We start from the raw sequence: 24,791 nt of genomic DNA, 5'->3' as shown, positions 1-24,791 counted from the left end.
GCATTCAACATGAGACACGTGGTCACGTGTATATGACAGATCGCGTACGTAACTGTGTTCGCGCAAAGGCATAGTGATTTGATGACTTTTACTATAGAAATGATACTTGAAAGCAATTGATTGACCAAGACAGAAAAGATAAAGATTTTTTGAAACATTTGTAACACTAAGTCGACCATCTACTATTATTTATTTCAATGCACGGTCGGTGATTCGATATGCCGCCATTATGCAAATTCGATTTATGTTGACTTTGTTTCTCGCCTTTAAGCAAGATTCGGTTATTGAATCGTCGTGTTTATGTGATAATTAAACATCGATTTACTAATCTACTAATGTATCGGAACAAATCGGTGAAGGGATTTATATCCCCTTTAATTGCTCAATCGCGAACGAACGTCGAAGAAAATAAGGTAAACGCAAGTCAGCAAGAAGTATCAAGTGATTCGATAAGAAAATCTCTTAGAAGTAACGCGCAGCTTTTAAGCATTTTCGAAAAGGGAAATATAGAAAATGAGGTCATTCGCGATAACATTGAAGCGAAAAACAATGCCTCAAAGAAACAAGATGCCAATGCATCGGTTTACGACAAGAATATTTCAATTATTGCTTTGCCGCAAACAAAGCCGAAAATGCAAGTATATTAAAAATAGATATTAATAAATCATTAATTTTAATTTCTTTTACAAATAAATATTAATATTCCTTATAGCATTTTTAACGTGATGTATGGCAAAGTAACTTTGAAAAAATACAAAACATGGGATGGTGATGGTTTCCTGGAAGTAACTGGAAAAAGTGCAATTCTTAAGGTAATTGTAAATTTTATAATTCAGAAAGATATACATTGTTTTAATATTTTCGATAATAAGATTTATTTTATGATAGGATTTGGATGGCAAAGTTATAGGAAGAAAAACAATCAGTTCAAGTGATACAATGGAAGAAGGTTCAATATTAAATATTGGAAATAAGCAAATTGAGGTAATAGTGATTTGTGTATTAAATACTTATATTTTTATAAAATATTATATATATAAAACACTGACAAAATTTTTTAGATTAAAGATCAGGTGTCACAAGATTTATCTACATTAGAAGAGCATTACAAAGAAAGAATAGAGGAACCACCACAAAAAAGTTTAAAGCGTCTACTGGATATATATCTGTTTTGCCAAAAAAAGAAGATGCTGATGCTTCAGTTTACAAAAAGGAAGCATCTACTGTAAAATCATCTCCAACAGAGATATCAAAAATGTAAGTGTTTTTGAAGAGTAAATATTACAATAACTTAATTTTTAATTATTGTGTGTACCAGTAAATAAATATTAATAGAATCTTCAATGTCATGTATGGTCAAATAACTTCAAAGAAATACAAAACATGGGATGGCGATGGTTTGCTGGAAGTAACTGGGGAAAACGCAATTCTTAAGGTCATTAATGCATCAATTATAAATTTTTGACTTGAAAATTGTTTTTAATATTTAAAAAATATTTTATAATAGGATTTAGATGGGAAAATTCTGGGAAGAAAAACAATTAATCTGAGTAATGTAGAAGAAGGTTCCAGGTTAATTATTGGAAATAAGCAAATTGAGGTAAGAGTCTGTATCAATATTTATTTATGAAATGTTATATGCAAAAATTTGACAAAGTTAATTTTAGATTATAGATCAAGTATCACAAGAGAAGCATCTTGAGGAAACTGTAGAAAAAGTGCTGCAAGAAAAAATTGAAGTTCCAACAAATGCATTCACAAAAGGTTTTACATATTTATAAAAGAGTGAAAAATTAAATACATTGTAAACTTTCAGTATTTATTAATATTTATTAGTATATTTATATTGAAGGACTAGTAATGAATTGCAAGCCATTAGTGATGCCATATATGAGTTCTTCTGCCTGTGTAAGCCATGAGGAGCAAGAAGTCTCAGTGGATTTCTGTTTAGTAGCAAAGCTTAGAGAACATCAGCGTTATGGAATTGTATTTCTTTATGAATGCTTAATGGGGCTAAGAGTGCCAGATTATTTTGGTGCAATTTTGGCAGATGAAATGGGTCTTGGCAAAACCTTACAATGTATTACATTAATTTGGACAATGTTAAAAAAGGGTCCATATGGGAAACCGATCGTGAGACGTGTGTTGATAATAACACCTCGCAGTTTATGCAATAATTGGAACAAGGAATTCACAAAATGGTTAGGCAGTCACAGAATATCTCCGTACGTTGTAGATGAAAAAAACAGAGCTAAAGATTTTATCAAACATCCAAAAAATTCAGTATTGATTATTAGCTATGAAATGCTCATCAAATGTTATATGGAAATTAGTAAGATTACCTTCGATTTACTTGTATGTGATGAAGGCCACAGGCTGAAAAATAGTAGCATAAAAGCGGGAAAAGTAATAATCATTTGATTTACATATTTTTATACAAGTGTAAGTATATGTAAATTTATGCATCATTATGTGCATGTTTTTTTAGCTGCTACGCAAGATTAATTGTAAAAATCGGATTATGTTAACTGGTACTCCTATACAGAACGATTTGAAAGAATTTTATACATTAGTTGACTTTGTTAATCCTGGCATTCTTGGCTCTTCTATCGAATATAAGAATTATTATGAAGATCCTATTGTTGCATCTCAATGTCCTAATGCTGATGAGAATGTCGTTAGTCTGGGATCTGAAAGAGCCACGGAATTACATGAGCGCACCAAATCTTTCATTTTGAGACGTACACAAAACACAATAAATAAATATCTGCCATGTAAATATGAAATAGTTCTGTTTTGTTCTTTAACCAGCGAGCAGATGGATTTGTATTCTCTTGTTACTGATGCTTGGTTCAACAAAATTTGTTTACAAGATAAAAATCTTACACATTTGTCTATTATTATTGCTCTTAAGAAAATTTGTAATCATCCAAATTTATTCATAAATGACAAAGAGAATGCGCTACGCGAAACTTTGTCAAAGGCAATATGTACAATGCAATTGAAAGAAGATAAGAATTTTATAAAATATTGCGGAAAGATCACAATTCTACAAGTATTGATGAGAAATTTGAAAAAAACCGACGAGAAATTAGTATTAGTTTCTTATTATACGCAGACACTTGATCTTTTTGAAACTATATGTGGTATAGAAGGATTAAAATTTTTAAGATTGGATGGCACTACTTCATGTCCTATACGATCGAAAGTAATCGAACAATTTAATACACGGTCAGATAATAGCAGTAAGTTTTACAAAAATGTAATGTATGTTAATAATAATTGAGCAGGTACTACATCAAAATAATGTTTGCAGAAGTCCTCTTGCTAAGTGCCAAGGCGGGTGGTGTTGGTTTGAATTTACCTGGAGCATCCAGACTTGTGTTATTTGATTCTGATTGGAATCCCGCGTCTGATGTGCAAGCTATGGCAAGAATTTGGAGAGATGGACAAAAGAAGGATGTTTATATTTATAGGTTTGTATAAACATAAATAAATGTCGTAATGCCAATATATATCAATATATTATTTAATAAAAAAATGTAACCCTGTCTGTAAATAAAAATTTGTAGATTATTGACAACAGGTACAATAGAAGAAAAGATATATCAAAGGCAAATTAGCAAAGCTAGTCTGAGTGAGTCTGTGGTGGATCTGAATCATCTTGGATCTTTAAAATTGTCAACTTCAGAACTGAAGGTACTTTTTATTGAAAAAAATGAACTTTGGTGATATTTATACAAAAGTCATTACTCGAAATATTTTCTCTTAGGATCTATTTACACTGACAACTGATACAATTTCATTAACACACGATTTATTGAATTGCTCTTGCTCTGGTCAGAACAATGGACATATATCTTCTGAAGAATCGACAATGAATGATAATGAGACAGAAGATTATCAATTTATATCAGATGATAAACCATCTCAACAAAATTTAACTATAAATCAGCTTCGAGATTGGCAACATTATAAACAGCCAATTGCACTTGATATTATGCAGGTAATAAATTATTTTAATTATTTAAAATAACTAAAAATTAAATTCAAAAGTTTATATAAAAGTGTGTGTATATATATATAAATTTGCAGGACATTATGTTAACAGAAGCAATTGACTATATAACATTTATATTTAAAAATTCTACAATATAACATATACAAACTAATTAAAGATTAAAAAATTATGTTTTTATTATTAAATCGTACTAAATAAGAAATTGAAAAATTATAATTAATATTAATATTAATTATAATTAATATTATATTATAAGTGAAAAATTATAATTATTATATTATCTAATTTTAATTGTTATTTTAAAGTTTATTTTTTCGTGATAAGAAATTTATAAATCTTTCAATTACATCAGGAGACTCAAATCGTTTTTTCAATTCTTTTATTTCTTCTGCATTAACTTTTAATAATATCTCCCTATTCCATTTACTCACCAATTGCTTTGTTGCCAATATTGACTGAAATTAGTAAATATATACTCTATTAGTTTCATTATTATGACTTTACAACCTAAATAGTTTTGCAAAAAGCATTATAAGCAAAAATTATACCTCTGAAGAAAGTTTAGATATGTTGTTCAAATAATCCCACACTTCTTCAAGAGAGTCATGATTATATACTTTGCTAACTAATCCATATTTCATAGCTTCTTGAGCATTCATTTTATAGCCTAGATACAACATATCTCCAGCCTAAATATTTACATATATAATATTTAAAAAAATATTTTCTCTTTTTCTCCTATTTTTTATAAAAAAAAAATTGCACACATAATTTTAATAGTAATTTGCAATGAAATATATTATACTTTGGAAAGTCCCAATAATCTGGGGAATGTATATGTAGAACATCCTTCAGCAACAAGACCCAAAGAACTAAATGGTGTTTGAAAATATGCCTATAATTTACATAATATATATTCAAAAAGTCATATATCATATATATTAATTTATCTAAAAGATTGCTTCAATATATTATATCAAATGTAAAAGTTATTTAGATACCTTGTCTGAAGCATATACTATATCAAAGATCCCTAATATTGTAGATGCTATTCCTATCGCTGGTCCATTTACAACAGCTATCAAAAGTTTTGGATACATAATTATTGCATCAATAAAGTCTCTGCAAGATATAATTATGTGAATTTTTTTCTATATATTTATAGGGATGTATTATATATAAATTTTTTTTTCACATAATACTGCTCTTACTTCAATGTCAAATTTGCATTTTCCATAGTAGTGGGAGTCAATTCCATTTCCATAACAGCGCCTATGTCATTGCCACTGCTAAAGAAATCTCCGTTTGCTGTCAACGCAAATATTAATACTTCATCGTCTTTGGCGGATTTGTTCAAAAGTATCGTTAATTCCTTATACATCTGTGGATAAGAAATAAATGTGTGATTATTTACGTTATTTATACTTTATTGTTTGGTTAGAAAGTATATATATTTGTTTACCGGAATCGAAAGTGCATTCTTCCTGGCAGGTTTATTGAGCACCACTTTTTGTATTCCATTATTCAAAGTGCTCAAGATAAAGGAATCTGTATGCGCCATAAGTAACAAAAGAACTTGATTGCACTGTTTATCAAAAATCTATAACCTCTTATTTATATTCGATCACTTTTCTTTTGTTAAAAATGTATAAGAATATAAATATAATGAATAAGATGAATAAGAATAGAAAATAATATAACGAAAAAGAATAAAAAATATAATACGTCGTTTGATATCTTATAGACCGTTATTAGTCGGTATAAAAAGATCACTCCAAACTGCAAAGATTACTTTGAATGGACTGAAAAGTGGAAGACATAGACCATGAATTATTAGTCGTGAAACAGCATATACATATTTATATATGCTAACACAAAATTATCGATATCTAAGTACAGAAAAAAAGAAATGGAAGTATCAAAAGAACTGAAAAATAACTATTCGTTTGACGGAAATGTGTAAACAAACGGCGTTAAATGCTTTAAAAAAAAAAATAAATAAATAAAAAAAAGTGTGTGCAAGATATTGCAGGTTTACAATCGTATCTAGATATCGGTGCAGCTTTATTATTTTCGTAATTATATAATTAAGGAAGAAATTTATACACTTTATTTATGTAGATGAAATGTTACACAACTTACAAACTAATGCTCTATTTGCCGCTAACTATATAAAGTATATTTCTAAAGAAAGCTCATGAAAAATATTTGGAGCTTATTGTTCTTTATTTACTTATTATTTGTCTAGTGGAGTGTATGTTAGTACCAATAACAAAATCAGCCGAAAATGTTATAATTTTATATACATTAGCATATAATTTTGTGTAATGTATTAATACCATATTTACTAGGAGTACGTATCACAGGATTTCCCAAACTTAAATTAGTTCACAATCTAAAATCGATCTTGCTATTTTTTTAAGAAGTTATAATTGCTTCATCATAACTACAACATAATTAAATCATAAGCATATATAATAATATGTATATAATAATAATAATATGTATATTGAAATAATATATTTCTGAAACTATGCAAATTTTTGCAAATATTACTCAATTGTTCATAATTTATATATTTTTTAAAGATTTAGATCAAATTGCGCTAGTTTAGGGAATCCTGATTTATATATATTAGGTATAAATTGATAGGTTTTGACAATACAATGTGTAATCACAGACTACACTTTTGTGTCGCTATCTTCTAGATAATACAAACTACAAAAATTATTCCTTAGCATTTCATTTTTAAATCGCACGCGAAATAGAAATTTAAATGCAGAATGTTCACAACTGCTCCAAATACATGAATTATTTAAGTGCTTTTTGGACGTATTTTGTTTGTATTCAAACAAGGTTTATCTGAACATATAGGCGCAGAAGAATGGAAGTTTCGACAAAAAAGCTGATACAAAAAGCTCTTTGCCTCTCTAGTCTAACTTAAATGTTATTTTAAATCTAACACAAAGTTATGTGTAAATTAATTGCTATTCTCGCAGACTAAAAATGAATAAAACATTAATCATTTTTGTATTATTATCTTTCAATGATATATTATGTCAATGTGGATCTTATAAATAAATATTTTTATATTTGTATTGACATATACAGGGTGAGGCATCTAAAACAAACCATCTGAATAATTCAACTGCTTTTAGTGATAGAAAAAAATGGATCAGATCAATTTTACTTGATTTTAAGAAGAACATAATCTGATATCAATAGTTTTTTGTAGGTGCAAAATTGATCTGATGCATTTTTTTCTATCGCCAATAGTTTTAGATGCCTCACTTTGTATATGTGTGTGTGTGTGTGTATATATGTGTGCGTGTGTGTAGATGTCATAAATATATATATATATATATATATATATAAAAAATTTTAAAATAATTTTTAAAATAAAAAGTTTTATAAATTTTAGATGCATTCTAAAAAGATTAAGAACCACATGGGTTAATTTGTAATATTGCTACATGAACGCTTTGGTATACTAGATTATTGATATTTGAATATATAGATATAAATTATAGAGATCGTAAATAAGTATATCTCTCTAAAACGTATTTTTTTTCTTATATAGTACTGCATCTTTCTCATATCTCGGAAGATTTTTAATCATTTTCTACTTAATGTCTTTGAAGTTCATGTAACTTATGTAAATTTAAATAATTGCAAAATTGGAATAATTTCAGTATAATGTACAATTAGATGCTACAATTAGAAGGTAGCCATTAAAATATCAATGCATGTTTCATTCGATCTATTACGGCTTCAATACCTTCTCGATGAATTTCTTTACATCACGCATTTCCTGTGAAAACAATAAAAATTATGAAAGAAAAATATAAATTACATTTGAGATTTGATAAATATCTTTCTCAATCAAAGTTTTCTTACCTCCTCGGAAGACGTATGCATCATTCCTCTGTAAGTTTTAAATTCTGCCTGTGTCATGAATTGTTTCAGAAGAGATGCTGTCATTTGACCCCATCTATATGGCACTATTGGATCACAGTCGCCGTGACATTGTAACAATGGAGTGTTTTTATTGCCTATTGCTTCCTGAAAATAATTCAATATTATAATTCTGTGTATAAATACTGTGTATATAATGCAACATTTTATATTTACCGCTGGAAATTTTTGACGTAAAGGAAGCCATGCAGATAAAGCTATGATACCAGCTAAAGGCTCTGGGAATGTAAGGGCACTGTACATAGCTAGTGCTCCACCTTGACTAAATCCTCCAAGAACGATGCGTGTAGTAGGTATCCCAGCAGCAACCTCTTCTGCTATTAACGAGTGAACTGTTTCAGCAGCTTTACGTATACCTTCTTCATCCTCTGGGGCACTAGAGTCCAGAGATCGAAGATCAAACCTAAATTCACAGCATATATTTCAGTAATCATGTGATAAATATAGCAACTTATTGCCTTTGAAAATATAATATTCTTAGCAGAAGTTGTTAATTTTAAAGTTACCAAGAAGGCATTCTAAACCCTGTATTAAGTGTCACTGGCATTGTAGGTCTGAAACAATTGGAATAATTTTATTAAAATATTATTATAATGATTATATTAATTTATATCTTTCAAGCAATTATAATATCTTTCAGTAATTATAATTTATTAAAAGATATTTGCAATCATACATACGCAGTAGGACAAATAACTTTGATGTGAGGGGATCGTATAGCGCCCATTGAACTAGCCCACCCATGTCTAAAAATAATAATATATGTTAAATATTAACAAAATTATATTGTTGTAACAATATATGCTCGTATATTACAACTAAGAACTTACCCTGTATCGCCCAATCCATGGAAAAATATTAACTGAAACACATATATTTCTTAGTACAGAATAAAGTGATATATACAGTTTCACTCAGAGAAATATTTTCAAAAATATTTGAAATCTTGAACATTCGCTGCCTATAAAACAAGTTGCTAATAGACATACATCATTCAAGGTAATCTTGAGAATGCAGAGAACTAATGATAAGATTTCGTTGCAAAAAAATTAGTGATTATTTCTGCTAATAATTTTCATATTTTACAGAGACAATCATTAAAAAAAAAAAAAATGAATGAATAAAAAAGAATGAATAATTCACCGAGAAATATCGAGATAACGTTTAGTCAATAAGAAAATTCTACGGAGGAAAGAGTCACAATCGTAAGAATTATATACACATCATATGGGAATAATTCACTTATGATCAATTAGAACCATCATTGTATAACCAAATAAACAGCCGTTATCCAAGATGATATCTACCGTTGCTGTGTGCTTAGTCGTGGCCGAAATTATGACTGGGCTCGTCATTTCTTGCTTTTTTTTTGGTCTGGAACACAAGTCCAAATAATTGTGTGTAACAATTTCGTAAAAACCGTAAATATAGACTAACGGAAGAAAGAGATATGATTCCTCTCTCCTCGCTCTACATTGAGTTTTCATAGTAGAAGTAGATAGTAGGAGGTAGAAGTGTGTTCGAAAATTCTATTCCGATAAAGAAATCTTTGCTCCTTTTGTCCTGATTGGTCAATCAAACACTACTTTACTGTACGAGTAGAATTTTCGAACGCATCTTAGGAGAAAATTTATGGAACAAGTAGATGAAGAGGACAGTTGCATTACAAGCACATTCGCGTACATATATAAATATATTAAGTGCGGCATTTTTTGTATTTTTCCAATGATTTTTAACCTTCGTGATTTTTGACAATTCATCTTTGACATAAGTTAGAATCAAAGTTCATAACATAAATTCAGGGTTGGATAATAATTATTAGTTAAACAGTTAAAAGTTAAGTTAAAAAGTTTGAAAGTTAATAACTTTTAACTTAACTTAATAATTTAATTAACTTTAACTTAGTTAATTTTAAACGTTAATTTTTAACTTAAGTTTTTTTTACATTAAGTAATGTTAATTTATTAATTTTCTTATTCAAGTTCAAATAATTTCAATATGTTAAAGTCATATGAAAATGATTGATATCATAATGCGAATATTTCATTTCTCGTACAACAAGTTTATTGAACAAGTTTGTGTCGATTTGTTGTTGGATAGAAAATTTTAACTTTTAATAAGTTAATCATTTTTTAACTTTTAACTTTAACTGAGTTAATTTTTATTTAAGTAACTTTTAACGTAAATTTAATTAATTTTTGGGCCATTAATTTATTTGAACTTAACTTAGTTAAGAAAAATTAACTTACCCAACCCTGCATAAAAATGAAGTAAAATTTCAATGTTAGAAATATTCGCATGAATAATCTCTCGATTTTTTTATGTAAATGATTGGAAAATATAGCGTTGCACCTTTTTCTTGAGACACGAACCTCTAAACGGCAAATTGCCCATAGCTCTATATATTTTTAATGACGTTTACGACGATTTATCGATTTCACAATGAATTTCGTAGAAATCCTTATCTCTCTGGCAATCGAGAGTAATTCATTAACATTTGATACTTTTGTCTAAAAAGTAATATATTAGTCTTATTTTTAGATCTGCAAAATTATCTGTCTGTTCGCATGTCAATTTGAAAGCAGTCCGTAATCGAAACTGAAAATTTCGATTTGCGAATGAAATCTGCGATCTATAAAAAAAATCGATCAGACGGATTCGCATAGTTCTATTAACTTAAAATAAGTAATAATGAATTACACGAATCATTTAAAAATCACCTAAAGATATTACTTATCTTTTTGAATTATACCTCACAATCATGACGTATCTTCCGCCCTCGAAAGCGGAAGATTCAAATCAGATTCAACATTCACTTAACAAAATCGAATTTACTCAAAAAACAAATTGTCAAACTACTGTCTATTCACATACAAACGCGTTTAGATTATAGTTGTTTATAATTACTATACATACATAAACAGCTGTATGGGATAGCTCAAAAGGACATGGTAGTTTTGGACTTTTATGTAATGCATCGGATTTTTAATATCTGTATACAATATGGCGAAAGCGATTGCGATCTATTCTATAATTACATTACACTTTCGCATCTATTGTTCTTCGTAACGTATGACAATGCACAATACCATTTAAATATATTTTCGGTGTACACATACTGGTGTTTGATTGTAAAATTTATATAGTGATTATCAATCTTTATTTATTAGTAAGATGCGAAGCCTCGATAAGCGTCCTTTCCCCCTCCTCTGCTCTCCTCCTTTAAACATATACTTTATTTTAATATAATAAACGTAAAAACTAACCTGTTCTCGTCAAGGTAAACATTGCAGTAAATAATGCATTTTTTTTTTGCTATAATAGCGGCGGTTCAAATTAATTCACGTGTTTGTAGCATTCCTTTTGTTTTGCTTTTCGATTTGCATCATTATTATGCTCACATTTGTATTTACGCATTTATAGATTACATGCACAGTAAGATAGAGATACAAAAAGAAATATTTTTTTAACTGATAACAGTTCTTGAAATTCATTGGTTCGTCAGATGATAAACAGTGATAACGCGAGTCATTCGTTTCTGATATCTGTATAGTTAACTCTGCCACAATTTTGCATAGGAATAATCACTGTTGAAATACTTTGAGAACACCTGTTCCAATACACAGTTTAAAAGTTTACTATTAAAATATATTATATAAAAAGAAACTATAAAATAATTGATATGACACCAAAAATTGTTGTTGTCGGGTCGTGTATGATTGATTTTACTTGGTGAGTAAAGATATTTTGACAAAAATTAGTATTGCTTTACAGATGATTAACAGCACATCTACAATTATTAGTTATAATTGCATTATAATTTGATTATAGATAACATTGGATATAGTCGCACAGTACATAATACATATAATTAACAAGTATGTAAAAAAAAATGTTTCTGATATATCAAAGTTTACATTAATCATTAATTTTATTAAACATATATTTTATGTTATAATTATAAAAGGGCAATATATATATATATATATATATATATATATATATATATATATATTATATTTATAAATATAATTATAAATAAATTATAATGCAATTATAATTAATAATTATAGATATATTATTAAATATTTATAAGATGAATTATATATATGATTATATAGATTTTACATGGTTTTCCTCTAAACATTATTATTTTTTAGTTTCTCTCCACGATTGCCTAAACCTGGCGAAACAACAATTGGAACTAGATTTGAAAAGAAATATGGTGGTAAAGGTGCTAATCAATGCATGGCAGCTGCTAAACTCGGTGGATCTACAGCACTTATTGCTTCAGTACATAAATGCATTTATTTTTTTAGACAAAATTATCTATAATTTATTACTTTCGTATCTAATATAATCTTTTAAAAATATTTAATATCATATTTATGTTTCTTAGTCAGTAATATTTAATAATATAATTTCTCTACAATTAATCATATAGATAATTCTTTTTACAATATTATATTTCACAAAATATGTAATATTATATTATAGTTTTTTTATCTTATCACACAGTTGGGTTCTGACACATTTGCTCAGGAATATTTAGAAATTTTAAGAAAGGAAAATGTAGACATATCTCATGTCAAGATACAAAAAGATAAACATAGTGGTATTGCTCACATTACTGTTGCTGAAAATGGTATGTTCTATAATATTGTTAAATATGTTAGGTTCTTTTAGAATGTTTAATTTTTCGCAAATTAAAATTATAAATGTTTGATAATTTTGAGATTAATTGCAGAGAATCTGAAAGAGTAATGACATTAATTAAACTTCTCGTTAAAATAATCCCTCATACTTTCGTTGCCGAAATAATCTCGGTGTCATTCGAATAATGTTCACAGGGGAGAATAGTATCGTTATCGTGTTAGGTGCAAATGAATCCTTAACTCCGGAATACGCGGATTCTGCTGTTGATGTGATTAAGAGCGCTAGCGTTTTATTATGCCAATTCGAAATTCCGCTGGAAACCACGCTGCATGTGTTAAAATTACATCGGGGTCACGGTTTGTTTTTTTTTTATTCTTTTCTTATAAATAGTAATATAGCTATATCTCTGAGCCAAATTATCGTAAGTCTTAAAAAAAGCGAGCTTGTAAAACATTACTGTATAAACTATTGCATAATTATTATATTAAAATTTATATATGTAAAATGCATTATCTTTCAAGTGCAAGCAATTTCCTTTTCCTGTAAAAGCCAGATGTATTGTTTCAACTTGTGATATCGTGGCTCTGAGCTATAGATAAACATTTTCACCTGAGCATAACATGATAGGACTTTCGATTGTCAACGGGGCGCCCGCGCTGGAAAATTTTGATCCGAAAATTCTGAACCTATGTGATATTTTTTGTGTCAATGAGACTGAGGTATGTTGAAAATGAACAATTGGTATTAATCTCGATTAGAAGACGATCTTTTAACAACACGTGTCGTGCAAAAATTAATTGAATGTAATATTTGACGCGTGAAAAAAAGGGTACCATTACGCTTTTGCAGGCGGAAGTTATGACGGGCATTCAACCCATAGACTTGTCAAATGTACAGAAAGTCGTGGATAAGCTTCTGGCTAAGGGATGCAATGAGATTATTCTTACTCTCGGGCCGCTGGGAGCTGTATATGCGTCGAAAACGAATAGAAACGTCACACGGATTCCTACCACCGAAGTTCACCCGGTAGATACTACCGTATGTATCGCGTATACACAGTGTCGCAGAACTATTGTAGTCGCGGAGATCTTACACGCGGATCTAGAATTCATTAGGCTCAATGAAATTCGAGATTTCTTTAAGAAACATTTTTTAAATATTATAATTTGCTAGAATGAAAAACGTGTGAAGGTGGTTTTGGGACATGTGCTATAAGTCATATCTCGCGAATTTTTCTATTCTTCCGTTGTTCTTCTGTCTTCTTCTATTGTTCGATCTATACTTTCCATTTATGTATATAGATCATGTGAATTGACATACCATTCTTGATTGCTTTTAATGTTATGAAATCATACAGTTAAAAGGTGAAAGCGTGTGACGACACGCTTCCGTTCTTAACTTTTTGAGCCAATAACCGGTCAATTTCCGGAATTAATCTAACCGCTGATTCACTTTAGTGATTCACTTAATGGTGTACACGCATTTAAGATGGAATTGCGTCCAGCCAACTAAGTGTAATTATATGCGATAGGGTGCTGGGGATGCATTTTTGGGCGCACTGGCATATTTCAAGGCTTATCATCCGCAGCTATCAATGGATGAATGCATCAGAAGATCTTGCGTAGTCGCCACGCAATCCGTCCTTAAATTCGGCACACACGCAAGTTTTCCAACAAGAAGCGATCTCTCGGTAGATTTATTAATATAAATGAAAGTGAAGAGTATAAACTATAAAGTGTTTTAACATGTAGAGACTTTATATTTTATTCCTTTAAAAACTCTTCTTAAATAAGATGTTTTGGAGGAATAAAGTAATTTAAAAAATACATTGTGCGTATAAGAAGTATACATATATATTCTAGATCCCAAAATCCGGAATACTTAAAAATAGCGTCAATTACATCATAATGCAGAATTAATGAAGCGAATTAAATCGATGGTATTAAAATTAAGAGAATGTCTTTCGTATATAGAATCGAAAGACGAATTACCCTATATACATGTCTTATTTGTTCAATAATATATATATACAGGAAATAAATCACTTTCAATCGTTTGGAAAACCGGTCCATCGTTGAACTCCTCTGCGTAATTTTTTGCAATATCGTCGACGAATATAGCAATTTTTTGCAGTCGTCGCGAATGGAGGATTCGTGCACAAGAATTCGAAGACATGATTAAACAAACAACAACAACAACATTAACATAATGTAAACATGTCGCAAACATAATGTAAACAAATTGCAAAAACTTTACATCAATCTTGCAAAAAGTGCGCACAAGTTTGAAAGAAACTTATATCTATTTCTAGAAATTAAATTTCTAATTTGCAAATTGTTGAGTCATATTATATACATACTTTTCTTGCTCTCTCTTTGTATTTCCATACCGGTACGATAATCTGGCATTATAATTAAATGTCGAAAACAGAATATAAAAAAAAATTTAATGCATTTCGATTTAATAACTTTAATATATATCTTCTAATTTTTTTGCATGAAGAATGTTTATTTTTATTTGTTAAACGATCAAGAGAGTTTTCCATAAAAAATTTAATAAAATAACACACATACAATTAAAAAAAATATAAAAATGGATTAAGAGAAATAAAGTAAAAAAACAAATCATAAAGAAATAATAAACGAGTAAAGAAATAGATATAAATTCGATATTATATAAGATATTCCAAAGATCAGAAAATGTATTTAAACTACATTATATGTGATGATTATAAAATTTAATTTTCATGATACACGCTTCTACGGATAACGAATGAATTAGGACTATACACTTAAAATTTTAAGGGTTTTTTTGCATCTAAACATATCCGCGTGCATACACTTGATGAAAAAAATAATAGTAAATAATAGTAGAAGTTAGAATAAAAAAAGCATTTTCAGGAGCGCTTTCACACGAGACACGCGTTCTTCTAAAAGAAAAAAAAAAGCGGGCACGTCTGGGAACCCCATGAGTACCTGATGATTCCACCTCAACTGGTTCACGCGACATGCAAGCAGAAAGCCCGGCACGGTATTACTCAAGAAAGGGAGAGTGGAAGGGGCAAGCATGTTTGCGTAAATGCCATTTCAAATACTTTTATGTGAAAGTGGCGATTTTTTTATATTTTTGGCGGCGATGATGGTGGATGAGTGGTACTTTTCGCCTGTCCGTTGGTTCAAAATTTTTATCGACGCACGAATAATGAAGTTCAAAATTCCATCCGCGATAAGATCAGTAATCGGGATCCTCAGGTACCCGACCTTCCACGAACATGTCTCATCCGGCGAAATACATCGAGTTTCGGAGAACGACGACGGTAATCGATTAACTGGGAATCTTTTCCCATGAAAGAGTAATCACATGGCTTCAGGTCGATCAGGTGCGAACGTCAATGCGGGAAAATTGTGTCGCGCGTAAACGTCAAAAGGGAAAGGCGTTGCGTTACTTTCAAAGTAAAAACTTCCTCGAAGTCTGCGGTGCATACAGCGTAATCGTAACCGTCCTCATCACCATCGCGAACAGACAGAGAAGATAGTTGCCGGACATTCCGTTTGAAGATGCGATTCTGCGAAGTACGAGCCAATCAATCTCGTCTTTCCGCTTTAAGTGAACGCCGAGCTGATGACGTCGACATCCGAGGCGAATAGCGATGTCATGTTAAGGGAACCGGTGGTGGCGGTGATCCGTCGAAAGGAAACGAAGAGCTGATGACGTCAAAAAGAAGGAGGGCGCATATTCTCGATGAAGAAGAAGAAGATGAAGAAAAAGTCGCCGCATCGCGCAAATGAAGATTCTCCTCTCCGGGGCCTCGGTCCCGGTATCGAGGGGCTGCGGACAAGACGCGGACAAAGGAGAGGGGGCGATTAGTCACACGTCTTCGCGTGTACCGGCACGCGTAAGCCCCCCCCGTTAAAGTGGGGCAACACTACCCACGTGCGCGTTCGCGAGCAGGATAAAAAATCCTTCGGGGATCAGGGAATACTCAGTTTTGAGCAAACCATTAAGCGAGACGAAGCCGAAGACGAACGAGAAACGGAAGTCGAAGTCTCTCGGCTTGCAAGAGACTCTCCCAACAATTCGATTGCATCGTGTAATCTCGCCAAGTCCGCTGGGGAGATCCACAAAACCATCGGGGGCTCTCTTGTGCTGGTCAGTGTCGCACTGACCGAGCTTCGACTAGTGAACCAATATCGGCAAACAGTCAGGCTATAAAACAGCTAGTTCGTCGAAATATTTTGGACTTACGTCACAGGATTCGCCGAACGACTGGTCGAAACTGAACATTTGCAATCAGATATTGACGCATCGCGTATTCGCATCTCTTAATATCTCACGGTGAAACACGCGCCGTCTCGATCTTATCGAATCTCAAGGAAAACTCGATAGAGATCAAATTCTTTGAAGAGAAACCGTTTTATAAAATCAAACATTTGAGGAAGCGCAAGAATTGACTTTGAGTTATAATCCCTCAATTTCAATATCTTCATCACGATTGCGTAAGCAATTCGGTAGAGATCGAAAGTGCCTGAATTGAAGGCGCCAACGACGCTGTTAACAGAGAAGAAGCCGCTAATAAAGCGATTGCATCAGCGACAAAGAGTGCCGACCTCTGCAGAATCTAATTTTCAAACGAGTTTCAAATTGACATAATGGCAGTATTCGGCGTCAGATTGTGCCTGCCTGTTCTTTTCGCTTGTGTTGTCAGCACGTCAGTTGTCCAAGGTCGGAATCTGAGACGACGACACAATCATCATTCTCATCCAGATTATTATCCAAATTTTGAGGAATCGATGCCGCGTGATTTGTCAAGACGCTTGGAGGATGATCTGGAGTACCAGCAAGATTCCTACAGGAGACAGATGGAACTCGATCGTCCCGCGAAATACAAAGAGCGAATATTGCCGTCTCGTCGATACAAACACGTGTATGATCTAAGGAATTATGCCGAATCCTTACGGCGAAAGGATGAAATAGGCAGGCAAGAGGACATTATCGAGGATGCCTCGACGAAATATGTCGTCCGCGGGAAACGTCACAACAGACACGGCGGCCCAATCTATCAGAATATCAACGACCAGGAGAGGTTGGAGCTAGAGATGAGCAGGCTGCACAAGCAGTTCGAGTTGCTACACCACACCAGCACGAGCGGCGGTCTTCGCGCGTCCTTCGAGCTAGAGGTGAAGGAGGCGCAGAATAGCTCAATTTGCAACTATACTGTGGAATTGATACCCGACAACCGAGGCACCCGGATGCCAAAGGACCTCGAGCACGTCAAGTGCAATCACGCCGGTAGCAGCTGCCAGGACACAGGCGGCTACTGCTGCATACAGACCTATAGGTACATCAAAGTGTCGTATGGCAACGGAGAAGAAGAGAGGATGAAGATCTACGTGGGTTGCGTATGTGCCCTTCAGGATCTCAACAACGGTCTGTCGGTGGTGGAATCAGAATTACCTATCAACGATTGATATCGACGAGGACGATCAAGGAAGGATGACGACTCGCCGTGATGAGGTGATAAGATGCGGCTATCTTTTCAAGCCGAATCAAATGGAGCGCGTCCTTGAATAGGGGGGACATCCCGTTGTCGTCGTCTACAATCCATAAATGAATGCATATCTTTCTTTTCCTTTTTTTTTCTATTTTCGCATAAGAATTCGTTTGAACATTGCTTCTAGTGACGCGCGAGTACCAAGAATTTAACAGATTTATTCAATGTTTGACGTTCGAACGATAGGAGAAGTATAGTATGGCGTAATGCCGTGCAGTCTAAAATAGGAATAAGAAATCGCTATCGCATGCATTTGATATTTATAGATTCTCTTGGTTTTTGCGATGTTGTTGCCAAACAATGTGATAAAACACGTACTCGATTCATAACGTAATCGCTAAGGTAGTGTTAAATCCGATCGCACGTGTACGTATCACGTATCCGAATGTAATTATCATCGCGCATTCATCACGTGCGCCGTTTAGATAGATAATGATTGCGAGTGAATCACAAATGCCTATCGCGATTGACGCACATTATCTGTTTATTGCATAAATTGTATACACCATATCATCTATTTATTCTCATCAGCATCTATTTATTTATATTTATTTATTTATATTTATTTATTTATTTATTTAAGTATTTATCTATGTATGTATTTATTTTTCGCAAAAACGATGTGCATTGTACAAAGACTTCTTTCATGTATCGAAAATAATATTATTTATTTCGCGCCGGAAGGAACGAGGATACATAGCAAGATAATTTCCAGCGACATAATGTGTAATTGGAATTTACATATTCAGCATAATTGGCTTACATAATAATAAGATAATGTGACTAATATTTTTATGGTACATGTCGATCAAAATAAGTGTTGGAACTTTGTAATTTTTCTATACAATCTCAGATAATATTTTTGCAGTCTTTTTATGTACATTTTATATGCACTATTAATATATATACATTTATATATGTATGTGTATGTGTGTGTGTGTGTATGTATTCATAAGAAATATGAACAGTATTAATCTAAAATATCGAGCATCGGTATTAACTATAGGGATGCATTTACAAATTTAATTAGCAAATTTGCTTTTTTACTTATATAGAATCGATAGAAGAGGAAACAAACAGTATTAAAAAATAAAATAATGTTTCTCTAATTTTGTATTTTCTATGTGCTTTTCATAGATGATCTTCCTATCATTTATCCAAATTCTGAAAAAATATCTAAAACTATAATTCTTTAATCCCTCAAAATCCAGCGCAACATAAAAATTGCTTGACCTTAGTTCTGTTATACCAACTTATCTAAAGCTTCGAAAATATATTAATCTTTGCAATTTTCGAAATTAAACATTTGGCGACAAGATTTAAAAAGAAATAAAAGGTCTTAAAAAGAAATAATTGTCTAAATAATTGAAAAGTTCTTAATGATTTGTGAAAATGCAAGGAAAAAAAAGATGTTTTGTAATATTTTTTGTTACATATGTCTAATTTTGCAATTTTTTTCTAATTTTATACTTTGTTCTCTTTTTTTTTCAGATTTATATATAAAACAAATACAACATGTATATAACATATATAAAAATGAGTCATATAGTTTTGTGACCACAAGCTTCAAGCTAGTCGACTGCGATTGTGTCTCCAAACGCCTCTCTGCGATGATCGATTTGATTTCTCCTTGTAAGCGGTCAGATTCGCCGCATCTTCCACGAAGACATTTGCCGCGGGTAAAGCTGTCTTTCTCGCGGCATCAGGAAGCCAGACAGCAGCGATCGGTCTGTGATGAATACATACATACCTATTCCTTATGCAGGTGGAATCCTCAATGTTGCTTCACACCCGGCAGCTCTGACGTACATCGGACTGTAGTGTCGTTGCACGGTGATTCATGATAAATTCCTTGTATACACGCATCTTTCGACAAGGGACTTCCCTGAGTGGACCGTGCAAGATTGGGGCCCGTGCGGCTTTTATTGAACATCATCGCGATGCAGAGATAAAGGGAACACGAAGGACTAAGGGAGAGGAAAGATCTATCTCGCAGCGTGTAAAGGAGGCGAGGTAGATCTCACTAACGGAAGACGCACGGTTTGAGATATTGCAAAAATTTCCGATGTGTCATCGTGTGGAAATGCTGAATTTTAACAGAAATCTTCTCGAGTCTCTCTCCTCGGCAGCCGACTGATATTTTGCGCGAGGATATCGTGAAGACGACGACGACGACGACGAAGCGATAGCGGGAGAAAAAAAAAGGTAAAACTGCAAAGAGGCGAAATATAGTGGTCAAGAAAGACAAATGAATTTACAAATGAAGTTAACCCGAACAAGCGCATATAGCGCACGGCAAATAGATTTGCAAATAAAAATAGTATTTTATTTTTTTTTATTTTTAACAAATGTCCAAATATTATATCGTATAGGTAAATTTATATCTTCAATTCGTAGTTGTCCAAGTTGCAATTTGATGCAACTTTATTTGAACGGGCAGGAGGAAATACTCGGGCGGTGTAGAGTTTGCGAGTTTGTCTAAGGTGCCGTTAACCTTTAGTAACCTGTTATTTCATGTCTAGTATCGTCTCGCGTGTTAGACGTAAGTACCGAAATTAATCACCATTATCAGCCTTATAATTTGAGCATGTACGACGGCATTACTTAACTCGAATTTCGATTTTTATGCAAAAACAACTTTGTAAAAATAGCTGAACTGTAAAGAATTTATAGAATTTTATTATCTGATTTTATACACGAATTCTCATTAGTTTAGCAACGATCTTTAAATTTGTAAAATTTGCGTAAACCTATAAAATAAGAATTTTATAGTCTCGCGCGCTGATGGTGGACGCAGTTTTATATCGACAAGGATATATTTACAGGAATATATTTATGTATACTTGAAGTATAACGATCGGCTTACGGCGACGCCGACGGTACATTTTACACTTTAGCAAGATAATGAAGTGTAATCCTATATTTTCTTCGCAAGAATAGGAACGGTTTTTTGCGAGCTTTTTGCGCCAGCGAACTTTTCCACGGTGTAAGCGGCAGTTAACAATGGCCGATCTCTTTTTCCTTTCGCCGCGCAAATTAATGAGCATGGGAAATATCAAATTTTTCGAGAACATACTGTGATTTTAATAATAAATCTTTGATCATACTGAGATGAGAACACATTCGTCCCCAGACAGATGATTCGTAAAACGCTCCGCATACGATTCACATAAGAAGAAAAAAATATTCTATCGAAAGTGACATGATTTACGATAAAATTCTTGGAGAGGTCGACCACAAGTTTACACTCGTCTCGAGATAATTTTGGCTATTCTATTTTTGCGCCAGACGCTTTCAAAAGTGCAAATTTTAATATTAAACACGTCACGCGCGCATTACACGCGCGCCGTGTTTTATTGAAAGCCAATAAAAAGACATTATATTTACTACTTTTTGTGCGTCCGCCTGATCTCGGGCGTGATGCGCCTAAAATTGGCATATAATGTGATTTTAATATTTTTCTCCTTATGTGTGTTCGGAATTTCGGAATTGAAAAAGTTGCCGGTACAGCCGGTTTAACGAGCGAGTCACATTATACGAAAGACGATCCTTTAAGATCTAGCTACCAACGGCACGTCTCTCTGCATCAGCAATCGTCAAAGTCACTATACCGTCGTCCACTGACATTTGCGTGGGACGACAGTTGCGTGGAGCCGAGTTAGCGAGATATTAACAGGTGATAAGATATTCCGAGGGATGTCCCACAGTCTCTTCTGATTTGTATGCTAAAGTCAGTGAGAAGGTCACCGCGAGCTCGTGGAAAAGTATTACACATCACAAGTAGGCCTCTACGCAATACGCGGGTAATAACGGTTTTTGCACGCGATAACGAAAGTTGTTGACTTTGTTTACGACATATCGATAAACGTCATAAGTACCGAGTATATATATTAATATAGTTTATATATATATATATATATATATATATATATATATATATATATTAAAGGGATTAATTTTTTTATTTAAAGTCCAAAGAGTAATAAAAAAAAATCCTTACTGATGTATAAATATGGGAAATAAATGATAAAAAGAGTTATAATATAACGAAATTTGGAGAGGAATTAGCTGCTGTTGAAATGAATTTACGAATAATTAGATTATAGGTGATATTATTGCTGGAATAGTTTGACGACATCGATGAGAAATATTACACAATTGCATTCTTGAGCGAAAATATTTTGCGACAATCTTTCGCTCGTTATAGACTGGAAAAAATAGACTGAAAAAATTGCACATATAAAAAGTGTATTGTTTTGAAAACTAGTATGTTTCGTACGTTTTTATTTTTTTGGAAAAAAAGTGTTTGGACAAGCTACACGAGAATATAACGAGAACTATATATTTTTGGCATAATATTTTATCGATTACTAAATGTAATTTAAATGGTAATTTATACATTATATTAGAGTCAAACTTTACATTCCTGTCTTCTTGTCTAAATACATTTCTGTAGCTGTAACTGCCCTGAAAAATTATAGCTGAACAGTTACAATATTCTTTTTCATCCGATACCGTCAAATAAAAATGGATGATTTTATTGGAATATATAAAATATTTATATTGCATTATATCTCTTCTCTTATACGCTAATAAACAAAACTTTGCCGAAAGAATCTTGTCAAAAAATTCTGAATTTAATTTTATTTAGAAGCCAGAATTAATTTGTCGGAACATCTTGCTTAATTTCATAGCGTGGAAACAAAAAGGACAAGAAGTAGGGCCGCACACACTTTCATGTCGTTTTTAATTTCCTACAAATACATGCATTCCTTCGCGTTTGGACGGTGTTTTTGATATTAATTCTTTAGCCGACGTTACATGTGTCGCGCCCGGGCTTACAGCGGCACGTACCGCAGTGGGATTTAATTTCGCATTTTTTGTTATTGCTCGTACAGCAGAAGTAACGTTCTTTTTCTCTAGTCTCGTTGTTTCCTCCATTGTTTTGACCGTTTCTTGATCCAATTAACATCGCGGCTCCTCATACTGGCTCTAATACGGAACAAAATATTATATATGCTTGACGTCAAACGGTCGAAATTACGACAATTTTTTTCGATATTTATTGATGTTATGAAAGCGAAAGTAGAATGCAAGAATATACAGTTGACGTCAATGGCAAAGAAATTGAACGGCCCCAGTTAGATAAAGGTATCGACTGACATCAAAAAATCGAAATTTAAAAATCGAATAAGAAGTTTAAATTGAATAAGAAGTTTTTGAGATCGAGATAATACGTATGTGCGTAGGATGTGCCTTTGTAAAAAAAAGTATCGCAAAATATCGCGATTGTTGCCGGATTAAACTTTTACAGAGTCAGCCGGAAAAATTTTTAATTGACATAACGCTCTACAGCATATGAATGGTCGCTCATTATAAAGGTGAGCTTTATCGATCATTTTAATATTATTGTCGATTTTTCTAAAATATGGAATTTTCAAAATTTACCAAAATAAAATCACAATCCTATACATGTTTGAGAAAATTATATTAAATTCTTATATATATATATATATATATATATATATATATATATATATATATATATAACTCTAAAACATAGGATGGATACTTTGGAAAAGTTGCATCACTTTCTTTTCTATTACATTTACTTTTACCTGTTTTAGAGTTGAACAACCCGAATATGCATTTTGTTTCCGAAATCTGATCTTCAAACTCGTTTGTTGGGGATGAGCATCGATGATTCAAGAGTTACGGCAATCACGCGGATCATCGACAAATCGACGGCACAAGAATCGAACCAGAATCGGCGGGCGATGCGACCGACGCGGAACTTTTTTTTTTTCCCAAGCAACGATATAGAGGCTACAGAGGGTCGCGACCCAGGCAAAGCTCAGTAGGACGTAATCGGCTGAAGGGATTTCGTATTTATCGTGTACATCCAAACCCTCCCTGACGAGCGCGCGTATTTCGTTCTATGCACGAAGCTTCATAGATATATGGAAGGGTGTGTGCATGTATATTCGTGGAACGTCCACGTGTGCCTGTGGAAGGATACCTGGCGCGGAAATCGGAGAGAGGAAGAGAAAGAGAGAGAGAGAGAGAGGGTGAGGTACGTATTTCGAAGACTATCAATCATTGGTAACCTGTAAAGGATCTAATTATCCTGGAGCTGACTGGGCTCCGTTCGCTGCACCCACCGCTCGTCTTGTCCACCCCCGTTGGTGGTGGCGCCCCTACCCCCTCTTCCCCCTGTCCGAATGTTCGTCCCTAACCCCTTCACCCCTTACGGGAGGCTCCTCTTTTTCGCTCTAGCAACCACCCTTTTCTACAGGAGAGGAAGGCGAACGAAGACAGAGCGGCGGCGAGGAAGAAGTGAGGGATTGGATGAGGGGAGAAGAGGAAAACGAGAGAAGCCGAGAAAGAGAGAGAAAGAGCAAAAGCGCAAAGAGCGAGAAAGAAAAAGAGAGAGAGAGAGAGAGAAAAAGAGAGGTGGAGGGTGTCGGTGCGCCGCCTTTTTTTCGTACACGCCAGCCCCATGTCTGCCGGCGTGAGTGCGCGTGCACATATACGTGTGTCTGCGCGTGCATGTGGGGCAGGTGTATAATAGTGAGTGCGGGTAGTTGG

At 33.0% G+C, this 24,791-nt stretch overlaps 5 protein-coding genes across 8 annotated transcripts; 3 read left to right on the top strand and 2 right to left on the bottom strand.

Moving 5' to 3' along the window:
* Nucleotides 1-142: 142 nt before the first annotated feature.
* On the top strand, nucleotides 143-4,212 carry LOC126848311 (DNA repair and recombination protein RAD54B-like). The gene is given in 14 exon segments (XM_050589117.1): nucleotides 143-634; nucleotides 713-812; nucleotides 889-984; nucleotides 1,062-1,131; nucleotides 1,134-1,257; nucleotides 1,336-1,435; nucleotides 1,508-1,600; nucleotides 1,668-1,764; nucleotides 1,853-2,406; nucleotides 2,489-3,245; nucleotides 3,317-3,476; nucleotides 3,573-3,699; nucleotides 3,773-4,006; nucleotides 4,096-4,212. Coding segments are annotated over 14 exon segments (2,874 nt in total). The 5' UTR covers nucleotides 143-335; the 3' UTR covers nucleotides 4,159-4,212.
* On the bottom strand, nucleotides 4,173-5,978 carry LOC126848836 (enoyl-CoA delta isomerase 2-like). 2 transcript variants are annotated; one of them, XM_050590085.1, is made up of 7 exons: nucleotides 5,484-5,978; nucleotides 5,233-5,402; nucleotides 5,023-5,143; nucleotides 4,827-4,916; nucleotides 4,570-4,710; nucleotides 4,294-4,476; nucleotides 4,173-4,240 (listed from the first exon to the last, which is right to left on the bottom strand). In XM_050590085.1, the coding sequence occupies exons 1-6, from the start codon at nucleotides 5,580-5,582 to the stop codon at nucleotides 4,321-4,323; spliced, it is 777 nt and encodes a 258-aa protein (XP_050446042.1). In that variant the 5' UTR covers nucleotides 5,583-5,978; the 3' UTR covers nucleotides 4,173-4,240; nucleotides 4,294-4,320. The 2 variants fall into 2 exon arrangements, with proteins under 2 accessions (XP_050446042.1, XP_050446034.1); XM_050590077.1 differs by having other exon boundaries at nucleotides 4,173-4,476.
* A 130-nt stretch (nucleotides 5,979-6,108) lies between these two features.
* On the bottom strand, nucleotides 6,109-9,483 carry LOC126848825 (acyl-protein thioesterase 1). Its single transcript, XM_050590067.1, has 7 exons — nucleotides 9,304-9,483; nucleotides 8,827-8,858; nucleotides 8,677-8,742; nucleotides 8,503-8,550; nucleotides 8,153-8,399; nucleotides 7,919-8,083; nucleotides 6,109-7,832 (listed from the first exon to the last, which is right to left on the bottom strand). Exons 1-7 carry the CDS (start codon nucleotides 9,481-9,483, stop codon nucleotides 7,785-7,787), a joined length of 786 nt encoding a protein of 261 aa, XP_050446024.1. The 3' UTR covers nucleotides 6,109-7,784.
* A 1,531-nt stretch (nucleotides 9,484-11,014) lies between these two features.
* Nucleotides 11,015-14,715, top strand: LOC126848752 (ribokinase-like). Of its 3 annotated transcripts, XM_050589913.1 has the most exons (9): nucleotides 11,027-11,276; nucleotides 11,575-11,728; nucleotides 12,157-12,289; nucleotides 12,515-12,641; nucleotides 12,847-13,008; nucleotides 13,280-13,371; nucleotides 13,502-13,690; nucleotides 14,184-14,342; nucleotides 14,515-14,715. In XM_050589913.1, the coding sequence occupies exons 2-9, from the start codon at nucleotides 11,679-11,681 to the stop codon at nucleotides 14,569-14,571; spliced, it is 969 nt and encodes a 322-aa protein (XP_050445870.1). In that variant the 5' UTR covers nucleotides 11,027-11,276; nucleotides 11,575-11,678; the 3' UTR covers nucleotides 14,572-14,715. The 3 variants fall into 3 exon arrangements, with proteins under 3 accessions (XP_050445880.1, XP_050445870.1, XP_050445860.1); XM_050589923.1 differs by having other exon boundaries at nucleotides 11,015-11,728; nucleotides 13,502-13,678; XM_050589903.1 differs by having other exon boundaries at nucleotides 11,027-11,728.
* A 124-nt stretch (nucleotides 14,716-14,839) lies between these two features.
* LOC126848792 (uncharacterized) lies at nucleotides 14,840-19,283 on the top strand. The gene has a single exon (XM_050590002.1). The coding sequence runs from the start codon at nucleotides 17,302-17,304 to the stop codon at nucleotides 18,118-18,120; it is 819 nt and encodes a 272-aa protein (XP_050445959.1). The 5' UTR covers nucleotides 14,840-17,301; the 3' UTR covers nucleotides 18,121-19,283.
* Nucleotides 19,284-24,791: the final 5,508 nt, after the last annotated feature.

This window comes from Cataglyphis hispanica, chromosome 1 (assembly GCF_021464435.1).
Source record: "Cataglyphis hispanica isolate Lineage 1 chromosome 1, ULB_Chis1_1.0, whole genome shotgun sequence".
Taxonomy (NCBI): Eukaryota; Metazoa; Arthropoda; class Insecta; order Hymenoptera; family Formicidae; genus Cataglyphis; species Cataglyphis hispanica.
Note: the sequence above shows the minus strand (reverse complement) of the source record. Positions and strands in the feature narration are given on the sequence as shown.

Excerpts from the sequence above, each read along its gene's own strand:
- LOC126848836 (XM_050590077.1), bottom strand. The coding sequence starts at position 5,582 with ATGGCGCATACAGATTCCTTTATCTTGAGCACTTTGAATAATGGAATA. Across the intron at positions 5,403-5,483 it reads AGAATGCACTTTCGATTCCG|ATGTATAAGGAATTAACGAT; the intron begins GTAAACAAATAT and ends TCTTATCCACAG. Across the intron at positions 5,144-5,232 it reads AATGCAAATTTGACATTGAA|AGACTTTATTGATGCAATAA; the intron begins GTAAGAGCAGTA and ends TATATCTTGCAG.
- LOC126848825 (XM_050590067.1), bottom strand. The coding sequence starts at position 9,483 with ATGAAAACTCAATGTAGAGCGAGGAGAGAGGAATCATATCTCTTTCTT. Across the intron at positions 8,859-9,303 it reads CGACTAAGCACACAGCAACG|TTAATATTTTTCCATGGATT; the intron begins GTAGATATCATC and ends TATGTGTTTCAG. Across the intron at positions 8,084-8,152 it reads TACGTCAAAAATTTCCAGCG|GAAGCAATAGGCAATAAAAA; the intron begins GTAAATATAAAA and ends AATTATTTTCAG.
- LOC126848752 (XM_050589913.1), top strand. The coding sequence starts at position 11,679 with ATGACACCAAAAATTGTTGTTGTCGGGTCGTGTATGATTGATTTTACT. Across the intron at positions 11,729-12,156 it reads TGTATGATTGATTTTACTTG|TTTCTCTCCACGATTGCCTA; the intron begins GTGAGTAAAGAT and ends ATTATTTTTTAG. Across the intron at positions 13,372-13,501 it reads TTTGTGTCAATGAGACTGAG|GCGGAAGTTATGACGGGCAT; the intron begins GTATGTTGAAAA and ends ACGCTTTTGCAG.
- LOC126848792 (XM_050590002.1), top strand. The coding sequence starts at position 17,302 with ATGGCAGTATTCGGCGTCAGATTGTGCCTGCCTGTTCTTTTCGCTTGT.